General features: G+C 34.8%; 1 protein-coding gene across 1 annotated transcript; it reads left to right on the forward strand.

Moving 5' to 3' along the window:
* Positions 1-23,763, forward strand: LOC137400715 (fibropellin-1-like). Its single transcript, XM_068087048.1, has 8 exons — positions 1-127; positions 1,076-1,138; positions 9,180-9,347; positions 10,780-10,899; positions 11,167-11,338; positions 15,013-15,254; positions 22,943-23,177; positions 23,363-23,763. Exons 1-8 carry the CDS (start codon positions 1-3, stop codon positions 23,490-23,492), a joined length of 1,257 nt encoding a protein of 418 aa, XP_067943149.1. The 3' UTR covers positions 23,493-23,763.
* The last annotated feature ends 363 nt before the right edge of the window (positions 23,764-24,126 follow it).

Genomic DNA, 24,126 nt, shown 5'->3' on the forward strand with positions numbered 1-24,126 from the left:
ATGTGTTATATTTCAGCTTATTTCTGTGGATCAGGTTTGTGTGACATCAACAGGGTCACAAAAGTCCCCTACTGTGTCTGCGCAAAAGGATGGTCAGGTCCAACTTGTCAGATTTCACCGTGCGCAGGTCAGTGTCATTGCTGTAGTCAGGTTATGAAAATTAAATAACTTATTGCTTTTATTAAAAACTGTGAGCTAAGTTGGTTTTAAAATCTCTTCATACTTAATATTCACTTTGAATGTGCAAGATAATTCATGCTTTGCTTTAACATCTAAAGTGGCTAAAATTAGCTGCAAGATAAAACAATAGCAAACATTTATAATTTAACGGTTGTGATTGAAGCTTTGCGATGCTCATGAATACCATAAGTTGGTCAAAATAATACTGGTTGTTATAGAATAAAGTTTTTCATTGTGTTCAAGTATAGCTGGATTTGTTATGTTTTCGCAGAATCTATATGATGCGCTCTTCCCTCACGAGCTCTAAAACAGATCATTTCGACTCGTAGTACATTAAACAGCTGTCAAGTTCTTATGGTTTGAATTAGCATAAGAAAAGCTACGTTCTCTCCCTCTGACAATAATTGCATCATGCACGGGTAGATAAAACATAACAGTTGGTTCTTTCATTAGAGAAATTTTGGTCTTGCTATTTTTATACAGCTGATTCCGTTTGACTCTCACAGTCAGCAGTGCGTTAAATGCCCTGAAATCACCAAGTGTGTAAAGCTTTTGCATTCATTGGCATTTTAGGAGGTATATCTACTCATATCTACTCATAAAATCTATTTATCGCAGTAATTTTAAAGAGAACATCAACAGAAATATTTTTACAAGTGGTTCAAAACTGCTGACATCAAATATTAAAGCCATTTACATCAACTATTGCTCACTTTCTAGCTGTAAGATAGAATTGTCTCTTTTTCAAGATCTCCTAAGCTAGGCTAATGTTCTTCTCTCTTTGTTTTCAGAAAAAATATAAACTTAAATATAAACTATCCTCCTTGTCGTTTTTGTAATCGCAATTTTTGCAGAAATTGATTCTTTATCCTTTGAAATTGTTTTATTATTTCAGGAGTTCCATCATGTGTAAATGGCAAACATAAACTTTCTGCAGATGGAAGCCAATGTGTATGCGGTGAGTAATTGTCACCAAAATCAAGAGCTGTTGAAACAAGCGGGCCATCTGCTAGAAGTGTCATGAATAGTCAGATAGTGTTGTACATAGTCAGATGGTAATGTTGTACGTTGTCAGATGGTGGTGTTGTACATAGTCAGATGGTGGTGTTTTACATAGTCAGATGGTAGAGATGTACATAGTCACATGGTAGTGTTGTACATAGTCAAATGGTAGTGTTGTACATAGTCAGATGGTAGTGTTGTACATCATACAGCAGAAGCTGTGTGTGCGTGAAATAAAAGTATAAGGAGTGATGTTGTTGAGATGGGGATTGTACTCTATGAGAGAACGAAATTGTACCCATGTACATAATATTAAGCGCTGTTTGCTTTGCTTTTTATTATGAGTAAATTATGATTGGTCATTATCCATTCATTTGTAGAACATATGATAAATACTGGCACAATTATTTTTGGGCTCTGTAGTCTATTCTGATTAGCAGCTGATTAGCAGCTGATTAGCAGCTGATTAGCTCAGCGACTAAGAGCATCCATCTAATAATCTGAATTTTATCGATTTTAGCCTCACATTAGATGATTGCGTGGTGTTGCTTAGGTAACAAAAGTATGATTGGTTACAATTAGTAGATAAAGTATGATTCGTTACAATGGCTAGAGAAAGTATGATTGGTTAGAATGGGTAGATTAAGTATGATTTGTTACAATGGGTAGAAAAAGTATGATTGGTTACAATGGGTAGATAAAGTATGATTGGTTACAGTGGGTAGATAAAGTATGATTGGTTACAATGGGTAGATAAAGTATGATTGGTTACAATGGGTAGATTAAGTATGATTTGTTACAATGGCTAGAGAAAGTATGATTTGTTAGAATGGGTAGATTAAGTATGATTTGTTACAATGGGTAGATAAAGTATGATTGGTTACAATGGGTAGATAAAGTATGATTGGTTACAATGGGTAGATAAAGTATGATTGGTTACAATGTGTAGATAAAGTATGATTTGTTCCAATGGGTAGATAAAGTATGATTTGTTACAATGGGTAGATAAAGTATGATTCGTTACAATAGGTAAATAAAGTATGATTTGTTACGATGGGTAGATAAAGTATGATTTGTTACAATGGGTAGATAAAGTATGATTGATTACAATGGGTAGATAAAGTATTATTGGTTACGATGGGTAGATAAAGTATGATTTGTTACAATGGGTAGATAAAGTATGATTTGTTACAATAGGTAAATAAAGTATGATTTGTTACAATGGGTAGATAAAGTATGATTTGTTACAATGGGTAGATAAAGTATGATTTGTTACAATGGGTAGATAAAGTATGATTTGTTACAATAGGTAGATAAAGTATGATTTGTTACAATGGGTAGATAAAGTATGATTGGTTACAATGGGTAGATAAAGTATGATTGGTTACAATGGGTAGATAAAGTATGATTTGTTACAATGGGTAGATAAAGTATGATTTGTTTCAATGGGTAGATAAAGTATGATTGGTTACAATGGGTAGATAAAGTATGATTGGTTACAATGGGTAGATAAAGTATGATTGGTTACAATGGGTAGATAAAGTATGATTGGTTACAATGGTTAGATAAAGTATGATTTGTTGCAATGGGTAGATAAAGTATGATTGGTTACAATGGGTAGATAAAGTATGATTTATTACAATGGGTAGATAAAGTATGATTTGTTACAATGGGTAGATAAAGTATGATTTGTTACAATGGGTAGATAAAGTATGATTGGTTACAATGGGTAGATAAAGTATGATTTGTTACAATGGTTAGATAAAGTATGATTTGTTACAATGGGTAGATAAAGTATGATTTATTACAATGGGTAGATAAAGTATGATTTATTACAATGGTTAGATAAAGTATGATTTGTTACAATTGGTAGATAAAGTATGATTTATTACAATGGGTAGATAAAGTATGATTTGTTACAATGGGTAGATAAAGTATGATTTGTTACAATGGGTAGATAAAGTATGATTGGTTACAATGGGTAGATAAGGTATGATTGATTACAATGGGTAGATAAAGTATGATTTGTTACAATGGGTAGATAAAGTGTGATTGGTTACAATGGGTAGATAAAGTATGATTTGTTACAATGGGTAGATAAAGTATGATTTATTACAATGGGTAGATAAAGTATGATTTGTTACAAAGGGTAGATAAAGTATGATTTGTTACAATGGGTAGATAAAGTATGATTGGTTACAATGGGTAGATAAAGTATGATTTGTTACAATGGTTAGATAAAGTATGATTTGTTACAATGGGTAGATAAAGTATGATTTATTACAATGGGTAGATAAAGTATGATTTATTACAATGGTTAGATAAAGTATGATTTGTTACAATAGGTAGATAAAGTATGTTTGGTTACAATGGGTAGATATAGTATGATTTGTTACAATAGGTAGATAAAGTATGATTGGTTACAATGGGTAGATAAAGTATGATTTGTTACAATGGGTAGATAAAGTATGATTTATTACAATGGGTAGATAAAGTATGATTTGTTACAAAGGGTAGATAAAGTATGATTTGTTACAATGGGTAGATAAAGTATGATTTGTTACAATGGGTAGATAAAGTATGATTGGTTACAATGGGTAGATAAAGTATGATTTGTTACAATGGGTAGATAAAGTATGATTTGTTACAATGGGTAGATAAAGTATGATTGGTTACAATGGGTAGATAAAGTATGATTTGTTACAATGGGTAGATAAAGTATGATTGGTTACAATGGGTAGATAAAGTATGATTTGTTACAATGGGTAGATAAAGTATGATTTGTTACAATGGGTAGATAAAGTATGATTGGTTACAATGGGTAGATAAAGTATGATTTGTTACAATGGTTAGATAAAGTATGATTTGTTACAATGGGTAGATAAAGTATGATTTATTACAATGGGTAGATAAAGTATGATTTATTACAATGGTTAGATAAAGTATGATTTGTTACAATTGGTAGATAAAGTATGATTTATTACAATGGGTAGATAAAGTATGATTTGTTACAATGGGTAGATAAAGTATGATTTGTTACAATTGGTAGATAAAGTATGATTTATTACAATGGGTAGATAAAGTATGATTTGTTACAATGGGTAGATAAAGTATGATTTGTTACAATGGGTAGATAAAGTATGATTTGTTACAATTGGTAGATAAAGTATGATTTATTACAATGGGTAGATAAAGTATGATTTGTTACAATGGGTAGATAAAGTATGATTGGTTACAATGGGTAGATAAAGTATGATTTGTTACAATTGGTAGATAAAGTATGATTTATTACAATGGTTAGATAAAGTATGATTTGTTACAATGGGTAGATAAAGTATGATTTGTTACAATGGGTAGATAAAGTATGATTGGTTACAATGGGTAGATAAAGTATGATTTGTTACAATGGGTAGATAAAGTATGATTTGTTACAATGGGTAGATAAAGTATGATTTGTTTCAATGGGTAGATAAAGTATGATTGGTTACAATGGGTAGATAAAGTATGATTGGTTACAATGGTTAGATAAAGTATGATTTGTTGCAATGGGTAGATAAAGTATGATTGGTTACAATGGGTAGATAAAGTATGATTTATTACAATGGGTAGATAAAGTATGATTTGTTACAATGGGTAGATAAAGTATGATTTGTTACAATGGGTAGATAAAGTATGATTTGTTACAATTGGTAGATAAAGTATGATTTATTACAATGGGTAGATAAAGTATGATTTGTTACAATGGGTAGATAAAGTATGATTTGTTACAATGGGTAGATAAAGTATGATTGGTTACAATGGGTAGATAAAGTATGATTTGTTACAATTGGTAGATAAAGTATGATTTATTACAATGGGTAGATAAAGTATGATTTGTTACAATGGTTAGATAAAGTATGATTTGTTACAATTGGTAGATAAAGTATGATTTATTACAATGGGTAGATAAAGTATGATTTGTTACAATGGGTAGATAAAGTATGATTTGTTACAATGGGTAGATAAAGTATGATTGGTTACAATGGGTAGATAAGGTATGATTGATTACAATGGGTAGATAAAGTATGATTTGTTACAATGGGTAGATAAAGTGTGATTGGTTACAATGGGTAGATAAAGTATGATTTGTTACAATAGGTAGATAAAGTATGTTTGGTTACAATGGGTAGATATAGTATGATTTGTTACAATAGGTAGATAAAGTATGATTGGTTACAATGGGTAGATAAAGTATGATTTGTTACAATGGGTAGATAAAGTATGATTTATTACAATGGGTAGATAAAGTATGATTTGTTACAATGGGTAGATAAAGTATGATTTGTTACAATGGGTAGATAAAGTATGATTGGTTACAATGGGTAGATAAAGTATGATTTGTTACAATGGTTAGATAAAGTATGATTTGTTACAATGGGTAGATAAAGTATGATTTATTACAATGGGTAGATAAAGTATGATTTATTACAATGGTTAGATAAAGTATGATTTGTTACAATTGGTAGATAAAGTATGATTTATTACAATGGGTAGATAAAGTATGATTTGTTACAATGGGTAGATAAAGTATGATTTGTCACAATGGGTAGATAAAGTATGATTTGTTACAATGGGTAGATAAAGTATGATTTGTTACAATAGGTAGATAAAGTATGTTTGGTTACAATGGGTAGATATAGTATGATTTGTTACAATAGGTAGATAAAGTATGATTGGTTACAATGGGTAGATAAAGTATGATTTGTTACAATGGGTAGATAAAGTATGATTTATTACAATGGTTAGATAAAGTATGATTTGTTACAATTGGTAGATAAAGTTTGATTTGTTACAATGGGTAGATAAAGTATGATTGATTACAATGGGTAGATAAAGTATGATTTGTTACAATGGGTAGATAAAGTATGATTTGTTACAATGGGTAGATAAAGTATGATTGGTTACAATGGGTAGATAAAGTATGATTTGTTACAATGGGTAGATAAAGTATGATTTGTTTCAATGGGTAGATAAAGTATGATTGGTTACAATGGGTAGATAAAGTATGATTGGTTACAATGGGTAGATAAAGTATGATTGGTTACAATGGGTAGATAAAGTATGATTTGTTACAATGGGTAGATAAAGTATGATTGGTTACAATGGGTAGATAAAGTATGATTGGTTACAATGGTTAGATAAAGTATGATTAGTTGCAATGGGTAGATAAAGTATGATTGGTTACAATGGGTAGATAAAGTATGATTGGTTACAATGGGTAGATAAAGTATGATTGGTTACAATGGTTAGATAAAGTATGATTGGTTACAATGGGTAGATAAAGTATGATTTGTTACAATAGGTAGATTAAGTATGATTTGTTACAATGGGTAGATAAAGTATGATTTGTTACAATGGGTAGATAAAGTATGATTTGTTACAATGGGTAGATAAAGTATGATTTGTTACAATGGGTAGATAAAGTATGATTGATTACAATGGGTAGATAAAGTATGATTTGTTACAATGGGTAGATAAAGTGTGATTGGTTACAATGGGTAGATAAAGTATGATTTGTTACAATAGGTAGATTAAGTATGATTTGTTACAATGGGTAGATAAAGTATGATTTGTTACAATGGGTAGATAAAGTATGATTTGTTACAATGGGTAGATAAAGTATGATTTGTTACAATGGGTAGATAAAGTATGATTTATTACAATGGGTAGATAAAGTATGATTGGTTATAATGGGTAGATAAAGTATGATTTGTTACAATGGGTAGATAAAGTATGATTTGTTACAATGGGTAGATAAAGTATGATTTATTACAATGGGTAGATAAAGTATGATTGGTTATAATGGGTAGATAAAGTATGATTTGTTACAATAGGTAGATAAAGTATGATTTGTTACAATGGGTAGATAAAGTATGATTGGTTACAATGGGTAGATAAAGTATGGTTTGTTACAATGGGTAGATTAAGTATGATTTATTACAATGGGTAGATAAAATATGATTTGTTACAATGGGTAGATAAAGTATGATTGGTTACAATGGGTAGATAAAGTATGATTGGTTACAATGGGTAGATAAAGTTTGGTTACAATAAAAAGAGTTTTGATACTGATACGGTTAAATTGAACTGAAAAAGAAACAAAGTGAAAATCACAAATATATGTTCAATTACTAATAACAAAGAGTACACATAGAAGTGTGTCTATAAAAAGGTTACTGTTCCAAAAGGTTACTGATGCAGAAGCTATCCATACAAAATTTGAATATGATCATACTGGTAACTCTCAATAGTCAATAGACTCGATACTGGCGCAAATGTAAAATGATATGTCGAAATTATATACATCAGTGCATTGCTTGAGGGTACTTTGTCTGACCAAACCAAACGAAAATGTAGAGGCACTTCCTACTAGATAATATCCATGTGAACATTTTTTAGTTGTAGGCCTACATTTTTTTGAGATTGCCTTTTGCAATAACCGGAAATTGAAGATGGAAATTGTGCTGGTACAGTGTTACTGTAACAGAACACTTGAAATTGAAGATTGAAATTGTGCTGGTAGTGTTACTGTAACAGAACATTTGAAATTGAAGCAACCCGATAAAAATTACTAATAAAGAAAAATTAATAAGGGAGTTTGAAATGGCTTTTAAAAAAATTTTCAAAGAAGAACAAATGCAACAGGTAATATTAATTCATAATAAAACGTACATACATGTGCATAGCTTTAATCGCGATAAGAATTCCGTATTTGACCTGAATCAGATAAGGATGACTTAGCCTTGCGGTTAGATGCATGTGTTTGCATGTGAATTGTAATTGCCGCAAGTACAATTCCAGTATAGTGGGATTTATCATTGCAAGATTTTAAACATTATAGCTGGACACACGGTAAACAACAAGACAAACACTGACTTATACATGTATATATACATGCATAACACATAGACATTATAGCTGGACACACGGTTAACAACAAGACAAACACTGACTTATACATGTATATATACATGCATAACACATAGACATTATAGCTGGATACACCGATGACAGAAATCAAAAGACAAACATTGAGATTTATATATATATAGATTGGCCAACATTTTAGTCGTCTCATTATTGGCGTGTAGCGAGTTCTGTGATTATGTGAAAGTTAGCACATTAAAAAAACTGCTAATGTAACACAAAATCAAAAGGTTTTGACATCCATACCGCACTATCATTTCTGATAATTTAACATTGAAAACATTCAAAAGCCTCCTTTTATTAATGATTAATCTGTGAGCCTTTTAAATGAATCTCAAGTGAAGCTGATTTCAGATAAAAGCAATTACAATAGAAATTGTAACCTGTGCAACGAAGACTACTTATTTCAATGAATCAAATAAAGATAAATCATTTTTCAATCGTATTTTTTGGTAGGCTCCTGGAGCCTTCAAACAATGGATATTGACAAAGATCAGGCCAGGATCTATGCTAAAAACATTTTGTCATAGATATACAAACCTACGACAAGCTTTTGGTATAGCATTTTATATGTACTATATACATGTACATGTATACTAGTACGCTAGCAGCCTCGTGCATGGTGAAAGATGGTTATTTGTAAATGTATAAGTATGTGCACAACTATTGTACCATGAAACAAGATGGTTGGGTGGCACAGATGGTAGTGCGCCAGGAAGTGAAGCTGGATATCCAGGTTTGACTGCAGTCTGGGGCTCTTAGTGGGGCTCTGGAGGGATGAACATGGCTGTTGCTATGGTAACGATTTTTCAGAATTTGCAATTGAAATTTAAATGCTCTACATGTATTTGTATGCATAACTCTCCCGATGCAAAAAGTCTAAGAACACATTTTAAGTGCGCAAGGCCAAGGTCTTGTACTTTTGCTGATACAAATAGCCTAGGTTGTAGTAGGGACCATGGATTTTGTTTCGATTAGATTAGAGATAGGCTATGAATCGCTTTATTCATACTAATTTCATCATTTTACAGAATGTGACAGCAAAGACTGGTGGGGTACTCAATGTGAAAAGAGAAGATGTGACAGTACAACATGCAATGGCAGAGGTACTTGTGTACCAACAATTTCCACACCAGGTTACAGATGCGATTGCCTTCCAGGATACAGCGGAGATCATTGTACCAAATCAGTTTGTGACAGTGAGTATTGAGTGTTGCATAACTTAGGTGTATATGTACAGTTGTTGTTAACAGTACATATACAGTTGTTGTTAACAGTACATGTACAGTTGTTGTTAACAGTACATATACAGTTGTTGTTAACAGTACACGTACAGTTGTTGTTAACAGTACATATACAGTTGTTGTTAACAGTACACGTACAGTTGTTGTTAACAGTACATATACAGTTGTTGTTAACAGTACACGTACAGTTGTTGTTAACAGTACATATACAGTTGTTGTTAACAGTACATGTACAGTTGTTGTTAACAGTACATATACAGTTGTTGTTAACAGTACACGTACAGTTGTTGTTAACAGTACATATACAGTTGTTGTTAACAGTACACGTACAGTTGTTGTTAACAGTACATATACAGTTGTTGTTAACAGTACACGTACAGTTGTTGTTAACAGTACATATACAGTTGTTGTTAACAGTACACGTACAGTTGTTGTTAACAGTACATATACAGTTGTTGTTAACAGTACACGTACAGTTGTTGTTAACAGTACATATACAGTTGTTGTTAACAGTACACATACAGTTGTTGTTAACAGTACATATACAGTTGTTGTTAACAGTACATGTACAGTTGTTGTTAACAGTACATATACAGTTGTTGTTAACAGTACATGTACAGTTGTTGTTAACAGTACATGCACAGTTGTTGTTAACAGTACATGTACAGTTGTTGTTAACAGTACATGCACAGTTTTTGTTAACAGTACATGTACAGTTGTTGTTAACAGTACATGTACAGTCGTTGTTAGCAGTAATTGTACAATCGCTGTTAACAGTATATGTACAGTTGTTGTTAACAGTACATGTACAGTTATTGTTAACAGTACATGTACAGTCGTTGTTAACAGTACATGTACTGTTGTTGTTAACCACACATTCACAGTTGTTGTTAGCAGTAAATGTACAATCGTTGTTAACAGTATATGTACAGTTGTTGTTAATAGTACATGTACAGTTGTTGTTAACAGTACATGTACAGTCGCTGTTTACCGTATATGTACAGTCGTTGTTAATAGTAAATGCACGGTTGTTGTTAACAGCACATGTACAGTTGTTATTAACTACTAATACTGTGAGATAACTCTAACTAACAACTTCAGTCATTATGACAGGGAGAAAGTTGCTGACTTTCTCACCGTAATGTAAAATGCAAAACATGAATGAAGTGAGTTTAATGTTAGATCCCTTAAAATCTGATAAGATTAAAACATGATTTTACTGCAATGAACCTTTAGGTTGTATTATGTTATTGCTCGGGCTATAGATAGAATTTCAAGAAAAACACAAACCTGTTTCCCAAGAATAAAAGAAAAGGAATGTTTTGTTAACTTTTCCCACATACATTTGTATGATATTTTTCCTCTATCCTTGTTTATATAATTTAAGGCAAGACGTGCCAGAATGGAGGAACATGCCTAGTAATGTCTAATGGAACTGCTCAGTGTCTCTGCACCACAGGCTTTAGTGGAGACAGTTGTCAGAGACAATATGACAGGTGTCAAGGAGGTGCTATAGTTATCAAAAGTTTAATATGTTATTTATAAACAAATGGTACTTAAATTTGTTCCAAAAGTTTTCAAAATATTTACAAGATAGAAACTTGAACTGCCATAGAATTCGCAACATTTCTTGTTTGTACAGTTTTGAATTTTAATTTCATACAACGATATGACTCAGAAAGTTTTTTTTTTCATATGAGCTTTTTAATCATTCTACAAGATGTACAATTGAAATTTGAATTTGGCAGCTGAGTATACACTTTGTTATTTGCAGGAAATAATCCGTGTCAACACGGTGGAAGGTGTGAGAGTAACATAAAGAGGCACATTTGCACATGCCTACCCGGATACACCGGAGTCTACTGTCAGACATCAGTCTGTACACCTGCTACCTGCTCAGGGAAAGGAACCTGCAAAGTTGACAGCAAGGGCCAAGCTCAATGCTAGTAAGTCTGTAACACAACTACAGGTATTTTAAAGCTAGGATAAGTTTTTATAATGTATGTAGTTTGTTTTATTAATATTGATTGTTATATGTTTGTTTTTATAGTTTGTTATATTCGATATGGTAACATGACCCTAACTTTTGAACCCTAGATTTATTACTATACTAGACTGGGCAATGCAAGCCATGGTGTCCTACATAAATAGCCACATTCTTTGTGACGCCGTCAATGCTTTGTTCACTTGCAGCTGGTCAGGCAAATGAGTCATCATTGTTTACATTGAAAGAATGAAGAGACATTTTTGTTGCTACATGTAATTTGACATAACTACTAAAGTACACAAGATATGAAGATATTGGTTTAAATATTTAGATGCTAAGCTTATACACTATGCATTTCCTACCCTGCAAATTTGTAAACATAAAGTTGAATATTGCATATGTAAAGTGTGAGTAAAAATGTATATTGATCTATTCAAAAAATATTGCAAAATTATCAATGTTGCCCTATGCTATGGGCTAACATGTCAGGTATCTAGGTGTACAAACTGATTTCAAATGCATACACACTGGTAAATGATACACTGATCGCAGTCTACCATGAATATAAATGTTGGGTCTTAGGTTTTATGCAAACAACATCAGAAAAATCGTAGAAAACAACCGACAAATGGTATACTTTTCTAGACATATTGTGACATGCTAAACATGACTAAAGACAACCAGTCGGCTGAGCCTTGATCTGAGATTACTTTAGTAAGTTGCTACCTTTGTAGCCTCATGGTAAATTCTAATTCTGACATATCTGGAGGTGATAGTTTAACTATGCATCTCAGTGGCGAGCTTGACTTTCATGGTCTTATTTTTCCAGTTCATGTGGCGTTTTGTCAGCTTGTTAGCAAGTCTTAGCCTGATATTTTCTTGGAGTTTATGAAGGTTTTCAATGTAGGTGTAGTCTACATCGCCTTCTAGGGATTTAAACCTCTGAAAAGTGCATTCTTCGAGTATTCTCCGCTAACTTTGCCATGTGTACCAGGTCCAATGTGACATACACTTTGTGGTTCATCATTGGGTGGGGAAGATATGGCTTTTCTGGGATTTGGGCACCTAGTTTTTTCAGAGTGGTGATGTTTGTTTGTGTGCCATCGCAAGTTATGTTTATAATCATGGTTCCATGTTCGGCGGTAAGGCGTAGGCACTGCTGTATCAGTTGAGACTAAATCACTGTCAATCTTGTCTACATAGAGGTCACTGATTGGATGTCGTACACCGCCCATCACTGGAACAAGAAGAAATACCAGTGTCTCGCTAATTAACTTAGTTTTGTCCCCAATGGTAACATGGCCCTGCACAGTCGATTGACTTCTCAAGACTAAGCTGCTTTCGGATCCCCCCAAAGGTAACATGGCCCTGCACAGTCGATTGACTTCTCAAGACTAAGCTGCTTTCGGATCCCCCCAATGGTAACATGGCCCTGCACAGAGTCGATTGACTTCTCAAGACTAAGCTGCTTTCGGATCCCCCCAATGGTAACATGGCCCTGCACAGTCGATTGACTTCTCAAGACTAAGCTGCTTTCGGATCCCCCCAATGGTAACATGGCCCTGCGCAGTCGATTGACTTCTCAAGACTAAGCTGCTTTCGGATCCCCCCAATGGTAACATGGCCCTGCACAGTCGATTGACTTCTCAAGACTAAGCTGCTTTCGGATCCCCCCAATGGTAACATGGCCCTGCACAGTCGATTGACTTCTCAAGACTAAGCTGCTTTCGGATCCCCCCAATGGTAACATGGCCCTGCGCAGTCGATTGACTTCTCAAGACTAAGCTGCTTTCGGATCCCCCCAATGGTAACATGGCCCTGCACAGTCGATTGACTTCTCAAGACTAAGCTGCTTTCGGATCTCCCCAATGGTAACATGGCCCTGCACAGTCGATTGACTTCTCAAGACTAAGCTGCTTTCGGATCCCCCCAATGGTAACATGGCCCTGCACAGAGTCGATTGACTTCTCAAGACTAAGCTGCTTTCGGATCCCCCCAATGGTAACATGGCCCTGCACAGAGTCGATTGACTTCTCAAGACTAAGCTGCTTTCGGATCGCCATACTATCTATCACGAGACTGTATACATTGATTGCATATGTCTTTTTACATATGATTTCAATGACATATATTAAAAAGCCAGGATCACATTCTACAGACTCGAGCCAGCGTCTTAGAGTACGTGCATTAGGAAGTTTGAACAACCTTCTGAGATAGACATATGCTTTTGGAGAATAGTAGTACATAGTGATAGCAAACCCTTTGATTTTTGGCCTGTAGACAATTTTAGTTTATGTATTTTTGTTTTTGGTTTCATTTTTTATTAGCTTTTGGAGGCAACCATCTATCGAGTCAAGCTTAGCGTTTTGGAGTTTATTTTCTTTTTGCAGTAATGCAAGCAAATTCTATCCACTATCCAGTCTATCCACTTGTTACGTCTGTCTAGGTGTTTGTCTTCCAATGGAAAGGTGTGGAAACTGAGTTTGTCTTTTGCTGTAGTATTACAACACCCAAATGCACAGCAAAAATTTCTACGCCTCTTGCCCTGCAAAATAATCAGTAAATAATCAGAATTCTTATGAGACCATCATAAAGTAAAAATCTTTTCGGTTGGGTTCAGCTACACTCCTAAATATAGCACAGCCATCACCATGCTCATTTACGAGTCTATGTCCATCTGCCATGGTGATGAAAAACTTCATGAAATGGACAAAACTTTGTCTACTTCGCGCTTGGCACCTCTTTGTGCGAAACAACTTTTTAAATATTAGTGCCAGCAATGAACTTTAGGAAAGCATGTTGGAAAAACTATTATTTGTATGCATATCTCGGAAAAATCTGCAAGATTCCTTGCTCTTTATATCTAGGTATCTCTCACAACCACACATGAAAACAATTGGAATAAAATTTACCTTCGAATCATTTCTAGTGCTGGTATTTGCTCCACTCTCCATGGCTTCCTGCTTAAAATTATGGCCTGGACTAGGCAAAGCGAACAAAGCAATGACGTTACGCCGTGAAGAATGAGACTATTTAAGTAGGACACGATGCTGAGCCGTGATGCATTAGATTGCCCAGTCTAGTATAGTTAATAGGTCTATGTTTTAAAGTCAGAATTAAAAGGATAACATTTTACTTTTGAGTGTGAAGGCAGCTATAATGGCAGTACCTTAAAGTTTGTTAAGGTATCAAGTTAGCTCGTCAGCAGTAAACTCAATTGTTTTTTAATATGTAAAACATTTAAACAAAATACAGATGATACAAGAATAAACTCATGTACTTTAAAACTTGGAATAAAATAACTCCGACTATTAAAAGTGCAACAATAGTATGTTGTTTTGAAGGAAACTTTGTGATTTTTATTGTATACTTTTAGCTTTACTTTTTAGAGATAAGCTTCCAATTAATATTACTATTTAGAAATTTGTGGTCAATTTTACATGGTTTCAGTCATATAACGCATAAAAATGTCATTTTGTGATCACTGAGAGCAGATAACTTCTCGAGTTAACTTTTTCTGCAATTGAGCAGAATGATTAGAATATAATGTAAATCTAAATTCATGACTTCAATATGATTATCATTAATTAAAATCAACTAATAAAAATCATCAAAGTTTTTATATGACTGTAGTTGTACAGGACTCTACACAGGAAGTAAGTGTGAGAGGGATCCGTGTTATGGTCAGACTTGTGGTGGAAGCGGGCAGTGCCAAGTGGTAGCAGACAACTCTACACAATGTCTCTGCCAGACAGGATACACAGGAAACAGGTGTCAAGTGAAGAATACAGTGTGCAATGTTAGCACAAGCTGCACTAAGAACGCCGTTAGCTGTCAGAAGAAAGGCGCAACAGCCTTATGCTCCTGCAAACCCGGTAAAACATTAACTTTGCGGTATATGCCATGGAGTAACAGTACTAATTTTAGCTGACCGTAACAAACAGAAAAATACAGTATATATATGCATATATATATACATATGCATATATATATATACACATATGCATATATGTATATACATGTATATATATACATATGCATATATATATATACATATATACATATGCATATATATATACATATGCATATATATATATATATACATATGCATATATATATATACATACAGTCAAACATGGATAACTCGGCCACGGATAGCTCGAAAACATGGTTAATTCGAACGGTTTCTTTGGTCCGTTCCCACGTAATGATAAATTGCTATAGATAACTCGAACTCAACACTGTTAATTCGAACTGTTTTTTTGCCCAACGGCTACCGAAACGGTTGTTATCGCTTTAGAAAATCACTTTATTCAAAGCCATAGAGGTAAACCTCATCTTTTCGTAATTCATAAGCGTTGTTATTACCACCATCGGCAAAATAATTTTGTCAACGACTTTTCTAAAGGTTTGGTCAAATTTGATTTATACTGCTATACGATTAATAGCATGGGCTTGCCGGGTCGCGCGCGCAAGGATTTTCGCCACGCACATACAAAACAAAAACAGCATGTTGTTTTGTATGTGCGTGGCAAAAATCCTTGAGTGCGTGACCCGGCTAGCCCGTGACGAATAGTTTTCCGACGTTGATTCCGTGTTGAATCAACGTCGGAGTGTAGAATGTTTAAAACGTCTTAAAATTGTTTTTATTAAACGTATACGTTGTCATAGCTAAAAAACTATTCATCGTTTGACCTAAACACAGAATACGTGTGTACATTCAATAACTATCCATTCAAAAAGCGTGAGTGATATACAATGTACCGTTAAACCTCGTAAAACTTTTAATTGAACTGCCTCGGAGTGTTGCTCTTAACGAATCCCAGGTAAAGTAAGGGATTTTTCTTTGGTAACTTTTTCTTGAAGTTGCATAAACTTCAAGAAAACTCGGCAAAATTGATCGTGGGTAAAACGCTCAAAAGAAAAAGATGTTTTTTCTTTTGAGTATTTCAACAACGATCAAGTTTTGCCAATGTCAAGCTAAAAAAAACGTCCTGGCAATAACATCACCTCAAACAACAAACCAATCTCAAGTGATAGAAAAATCTCTATACTTTTTGATAAAAACGTTTTAAACTTTACATTAGAAGCATTTAATTCGAAACAAGCCATTTGTGCTTTTGATTTATATTATAGTTTGCATATGTACATGTATCTACTAATAAATAAGTAAATACATGGACTTGTGACAGTGCTCTGATAACTAGAATGCTCTGATAATTCGAACACTTTTGCTCGGTCCCTTGAAGTTCGAGTTATCCATGTTTGACTGTATGCATATATACATATGCATATATACATATGCATATATACATATATATATACATATATATATATATGCATATATATATATATATGCATATATATATATATATATATATATATATATATATATGCATATATATATATGCATATATATATATATATATATGCATATATATATATATATGCATATATATATACGGGGAAACATAGATAACTCGCCCTCGGATATAGCGAACACATGGTTAACTTGATTGGATTTGCTTGGTCCGTTCCCACGTAATGATAAATGGCTCTATATAACTCGAACTCAACACTGTTATAACGAACTGTTTTTTGCCCAACGACTACCGAAACGGTTGCTATCGCTTTAGAAAATCACTTTATTCCAAACCATAGAGGTAAACCTCAACTTTTCGTAATTCATAAGCGTCGTTATTACCTCCATCGGCACAATATTTTTTATTACTTTTCTAAAGGTTTGGTGAAATTTGATTTATCCTGCTATACGATGAATAGCACGGGCTAGCCGGGTCATGCGCGCAAGGATTTTCGCCACGCACATACAAAACAAAAACAGCATGTTGTTTTTGTTTTGTATTTGCGTGGCGAAAATCTTTGAATGCGTGACCCGGCTAGCCCGTGATCAATAGTTTTCCGACGTTGATTCCGTGTTGAATCAACGTCGGAATGTTGAATGTTTAAAACGTCTTAAAAATTGTTGTAAGTAATTAAACGTATACGTTGTCTTAGCTAAAAAAAACTATTCATCGTTTGACCTAAACACAGAATATGTGTGTACATTCAATAAGTATCCATTCAAAAAGCGTGAGTGATATACAATGTACCGTAAAACCTCGTAAAACTTTTAATTGAACTGCCTCGGAGTGTTGCTCTTAACGAATCCCAGGTAAAGTGGGGGTAAAGTAGGGTAATCTTTGCATAAACTTCAAAGAAAAACAGCAAAATTGGTCGCGGGTAAAACGCTCAAAAGAAAAAGATGTCTTTTCTTTTGAGCATTTCAGCAACGATCAAGTTTTGCCAATGTCAATCTAAAAAACCTCCTGGCAATAATATCACCTCAAACAACAAACCAATCTCAAGTGATAGAAAAATCTATACTTTTTGATAAAAAAGTTTTAAGCTTTACATTAAATGCATTAAATTTGAAACAAGTCATTTGTGCTTTTGATTTATATTATAGTTTGTATATGTACATGTATCTACTAATAAATAAGTAAATACATGGACTTGTGACAGTGCTCTGATAACTTGAACGCTCTGATAATTCGAACACTTTTGCTCGGTCCCTTGAAGTTTGAGTTATCCGAGTTTCACTGTGTATATATGCATATATATATATATATATATGCATATATATACATGCATATATGTATATATGCATATATACATATGCATATATACAAATGCATATATACATATGCATATGTATATATATATACATATATAGCCTATATATATATATGCATATATATATATATATATATATATATATATATATATATATATATATATATATGCATATATATATATGCATATATATATATATATATAAAATTGTTTCCTCACCCCGGTTACCCCGTATGGGTGGTAAATTCTGCTCTAACTCGGGTCTCCTACCAGAGACCTTGGAGTTTGAGCACTCGCCTCAAGATCTTAGCTGTTCCCAATAGCGCACTTTTCTGCAACTCACCTGAGTTGATTGTTGTTGGTATTTGGGCAAGCCACATTTTATGCGCCGGTGTTATTGCGCCCAGTGCCCCAATGACTACTGGGATTACAGTTGGTCTTACATTCCAGCATTTTTCAATTTCTTCTCCAAGAGGGAGATATTTCTCTACCTTTTCTTTTTCTTTGCTGGCTATATTGTAGTCATTGGGTACTGCTATATCTATTATAGTAGCCCTCTTGTTCTCCTTGTCTACCACCACTATATCTGGTTGGTTTGCTAGGACATGCTTGTCAGTTTGGATGTAGAAGTCCCAGAGGATCTTAGCGCGGTCATTTTCATTGACCTTACCAGGAGCTTCCCACCAGTGTTGTGGTTTATTAAGGCCATACTCATCACATAGACTTCTATACACAATACCTGCGACATGATTATGCCGCTCAGTGTATGCGTTCCCTGCTAGCTGCCTGCATCTACTAATGATGTGTTGGTTAGTCTCAGGTGCATCTTTGCAGTCTGCATCTTGGATCGTCTCTAGTGTGATAGATTTTCGTTTGGAGTTGCCTTGTTGGGAGCACTTGCTCCTGGGCTGCCATGATTAGCGACTCTGTATTGGCCGTTAGGTTTCCTTTGTTCAGCCACATATATGTCTGGTGAAGATCGCCAACCTTAGACATTTGTTGGTGGTAAGCACCATGAAGAGGTTTCGTGTGCCAGTCAATTTCCTCATCATCAGGGCGTAGGTCCGTTGTAAGAGCAGCCGATTGAAATTCAGCTAGCAACTTATCTGAGATGGCCATGGAGGCTGCATATGCTTTGATGCTTTGCTCCTCTTCTTTCACTGTCTGCTGTACACTTTTGAGTCCCCTACTGCCATCTTTCCTATCAAGATACAATCTAGTAGTATCAGATTTTGGGTGGAGTGCTCCATGCATGGTCAGCAGTTTACGAGTTGCTATATCTGTTTCTTTGATGGCTTCCTCAGTCCACTTTATTATGCCTGCTGGATATCTTATTACTGGCAGTGCGTAGGTGTTTATTGCCAAGATTTGGTTCTTGGCATTGAGCTGGCTCCGTAGGACCTGCCGAAGGCGTTTCTTGTATTCGGTAATGGCTTTGTGACGTACCTCGGCTTCGTGGTTGATGTTGCTTTGCATAATCCCCAAGTACTTGTACCCTTCTTCTATATCTTTGATGGTACCATTTGGCATTCTTAGGCCATCTGTGAGCATAGAATGGCCTTTCTTAAGAATTAGCCTTCCACATTTCTCAATACCGAAGGTCATTCCGATGTCCTTGCTGTATACCTGAGTGAGGTGTATTAGCGAATCAATGTCCCTTTCTTTGTTAGCCTATAGCTTGATGTCATCCATGTAGAAAAGGTGGTTTATCTTGGTGCCACTCTTAAACTGGTACCCATATTGAGTCTCCCCCAGCATATTGCTTAGAGGGTTTAGGCATATGCAGAAGAGCAGCGGTGATAAGGAGTCACCTTGAAAGATGCCTCGCTTATTTTGTACACTCGCCAGCTTTTTGCCATTAGCCTCCAGTTCCGTCTTCCATTTGGTCATTGACATCTTGATGAGTGCCACAAGAGCAGAGTGAACATTGTACATACTGAGGCACTCAAGTATCCAACTATGGGGAATTGAGTCATAGGCCTTTTTGTAGTCAATCCAAGCCATGGCAAGATTGGTTTGCCTTCTCCTGCTGTCTTGACAGACCATCCGATCCACCAGTAACTGATGTTTAGCTCCTCGGGTGTTGCGCCCAATTCCTTTCAGAGCACTGGTCATATAGTGACTCATGTGCTCTTCCAGTTTGTCTGCAACTATTCCTGAGAGCAGTTTCCAAGTGGTGGGCAAGCACGTTATTGGTCAATAGTTTTTGGGAATCGGCCCCTGCTTTGGATCTTTTATCAGAAGTACAGTTCGTCCTTTGGTCAGCCATTCTGGATGGTCACCTTGTTCTATTAGGCATTCCATCTGCTTAGCCATTCTAGCGTGAAGTGATGTCAATTTCTTTAACCAGAAGGCTTGAATCATGTCATGGCCAGGTGCTGCCCAGTTCTTCATACGCTGCACTCTGCACTTGATGTCCTCTTTGCTGATGGTGAGTCCTTGCTGAGCCACAGTGTGTTGATGGTTCTCTTTAAGCCTCTTCAGCCAGTTTGCAGTGGTGTTATGAGTAGTCTCTTTCTCCCAGATGTCCTTCCAGAACTTTGAAGTGCTAGATCGGGGAGGCTCAGACATTGGCCTCTGCAGTTCACCTTTGAACTGGGAATACACTCTAGATGGATTATTGATGAACAGTTTGTTCATTCTCTTGTTATCCCGCTCTTTGGTGTACCGCTTCAGTCGTGCCGAGAGTGCTACTAGCTGCTGTTTGGCAGATTCTAGAGCTTCTATTGTGGCTTCCCCTTTTGGACGCTCCAAACTGTGGTTAGATCTCTCACTGAGCCTACTAACTTTCTTGCGCAAGTCTTTGATCATATTTATATATATATACATATATACATATATATATATATATATATATATATATATATAGTAAACTTATTAAACTGAAATCAGAGTGTTCAATGCATAAAGCAGAGCTAAAATTAAAATATTACAGGAAAAACATGAGTCTGAGTTCAAATCAATTTATTACTATATAGTTTCATGCCTCTGCAAGGCAATCATCAGATAAAATGACTTGCTCAATAAAAGCAGTAAATATACACAGGGTGTGGTCACAAGCATACAGATTAAAACTAAAGCTGAATCAGGCAGATAAGTTGGTAAGAGCTAAGTTACACTACTGTTCTTAAAGGTTGACTTGCAACAAAATTCACGTTACAGTTATTGGGTATCAAAAGATTCACCATGTCTTTCTCTGTTGTGTTGTAGATGCAAAACATGTGGAAATGTGATTACAAGCTCTTAAAAGCTCAAAAACAAAAAGCCGCCGTAGATTGGAATCTCTTTATTTCTCTGACGTAGTCATTACATTTGGTTATTGTCTTGTCACGTGATGTTCTCACGTGAATTGAAAGGCCAATAAAAAGCTCAATATAAAACTTATTGTAACACTAGTTTATGACAAACACTTCGGGTTTTACTGAAAACCCCATATCAAATATAGATGCTCGCTACTTTACAGTTTTGTTTCGGTTTGCTCTAATCGGCAAGTCGTAATCTGATCATGTGACCCAATACTTTGCAAATAATTTCTGCAGCACTTTTCGATTACCACAAGTGACCAACAGGCTCATCATGATTATCAGACAATGATATATACTCCTTCGAGGTAAGGTTAAAAAATTAAACAATTTTTTACAGTAAGTTATAAGATATCAGTGCTAAAAGTGACAGCATTACAATGATGATAAAATAGACGCGTATGAACATTAGACATGGTTTTATTGAATGCGTGAAGTATATCTGTGAAAATATTTTGACGAATAAGATTGCATGAAAGTGTAAACAGAAACCATCTACCACAACTACGTCACATTTGAGCCGTTTTGGAAAGAGATTCCAAACTACAACGGTCTCGTGTGGCTGTGATTAACTATTCGTCTTTTAGCTTTTAAGAGCTTGTAATCACATTTCCACATACAGTCAAACATGGATAACTCGCCCACGGATAGCTCGAACACATGGTTAATTCGAACGGTTTCTTTGGTCCGTTCCCACGTAATGATAAATTGCTATAGATAACTTGAACTCAACACTGTTAACTCGAACTGTTTTTTGCCCAACGGCTACCGAAACGGTTGTTATCGCTTTAGAAAATCACTTTATTCCAAGCCGTAGAGGTAAACCTCAACTTTTCGTAATTCATAAGCGTCGTTATTACCACCATCGGCAAAAGATTTTTGTCAACGACTTTTCTAAAGGTTTGGTGAAATTTGATTTATACCAAACATCCACTTAGCTATCGCCCTTCGGAAGCAAGGCAAAGTGAGATAATCTTTGCATAAACTTCAAGAAAAATCGGCATAATTGATCGTGGGTAAAACGCTCAGAAGAAAAAGATGTCTTTTCTTTTGAGCATTTCAACAACGATCAAGTTTTGCCAATGTCAATCTAAAAAACGTCCTGGCAATAACATCACCTCAAACAACAAACCAATCTCAAGTGATAGAAAAGTCTCTATACTTTTTGATAAAAACGTTTTAAACTTTACATTAGAAGCATTTAATTTGAAACAAGCCATTTGTGCTTTTGATTTATATTATAGTTTGCATATGTACATGTATCTACTAATAAATACATGTAAGTAAATACATGGACTTGTGACAGTGCTCTGATAACTTGAACGCTCTGATAATTCGAACACTCTCGCTCGGTCCCGTGAAGTTCGAGTTATCCATGTTTGACTGTATTTACATTTTTCAACCAATGAAAATACACACTTTGGCTGGCATTAACTACAAACATTACTCATTAGCAGAATTAGCAAATGTTTGTCATTAAGAAAGTCCCTCAAAGTGTTTATGGAAACCCAGTTGACAATTTGTTTTATAAAAAAAAACAAATTGTTTGCTTCAGATTCTTCTAGCTTAACAAACTAAACTAAATAAATAATTTTACCTTTTCTGCTTAAATTATAGCCTTTTTTTAGGCTATTATGGAGAAAGATGTGAGAGGTACCAATGCTCTCCCAACCCATGTCTTAATGGGGCCTGTTTGACAAAGACTCCTTATACCGGAGATCCTCAGTGTAATTGCTGGACAGGATTTGTGGGCAAATACTGTGACATGTGTGCACCCGGATACTGTTTTAATGGAGGAACTTGTACCGCAGGAAGATTTCGGGAGAGATTTTGCTCTTGTCCTCCAGGAGTTTCTGGTGATAGGCAAGTTATTTAATTGGCAGTGGAGTTATGTACTCTTATGGAGTTTTGGAGTTGTCTGCTCAAATTTGTAGGAATGATGTACATGTGTATTATACAGTATATTCTATATTATAAAATGAATTAAGTGGGCCATATTTTTCCTATTTTCTGTTTGTGGTCTCTAGTCCATACCTACTGATTAATAGGTGTGAGAAGGGAGCTGGGATAAAATGTGGATCTCTTCTCTGCTTGAATGGAGGAGACTGTGAACTAGACAGGATGATATGCATGTGCACGGCTGGCTTCACAGGAAGTACTTGTGCCAACAAGATTTAATACAACATACTATTTCTGGTGATTTCTAGAGGCATGTTTATCACTAATAAATGTTTCTAACTATTTCTGGTGATTTTTAGAGGCATGTTTATCACTAATAAATGTTTCTAACTATTTCTGGTGATTTTTAGAGGCATGTTTATTACTAATAAATGTTTCTAACTATTTCTGGTGATTTTTAGAGGCATGTTTATCACTAATAAATGTTTCTAACTATTTCTGGTAATTTTTAGAGACATGTTTATCACTAATAAATGTTTCTAACTATTTTCATGATCTTTGAATCTTTCATTGTCAGCACTGACTTTTAATCCTCAATTTGTTGATTTTAGATTAACAATTGTGGGTGGAACTTTAAAACTGTCAAACTTGAGTTTTTATAACTGTCTTCACCCAAAACCGGGTGATTGTATCAAGAGGTCTTTAAAATATTAGTGTTTAAAATAGACTTAACTAGTGAGTGTTCTTAAAGTTAACTCGCTTACCCATTCTACTGAGAACGTTATGTGTGAGATATTAGCGGGTAGTTGTATAGACCTCTTGTATCATATATGCATTTCATAATGCAGTTCTAAGTCTAGACTAATAGCGGGCCAGTATTGACTAGCTGTCTGATGAAAATATGAACTGTGTT

This window comes from Watersipora subatra, chromosome 7 (genome assembly GCF_963576615.1).
Source record: "Watersipora subatra chromosome 7, tzWatSuba1.1, whole genome shotgun sequence".
NCBI classification, from domain to species: domain Eukaryota; kingdom Metazoa; phylum Bryozoa; class Gymnolaemata; order Cheilostomatida; family Watersiporidae; genus Watersipora; species Watersipora subatra.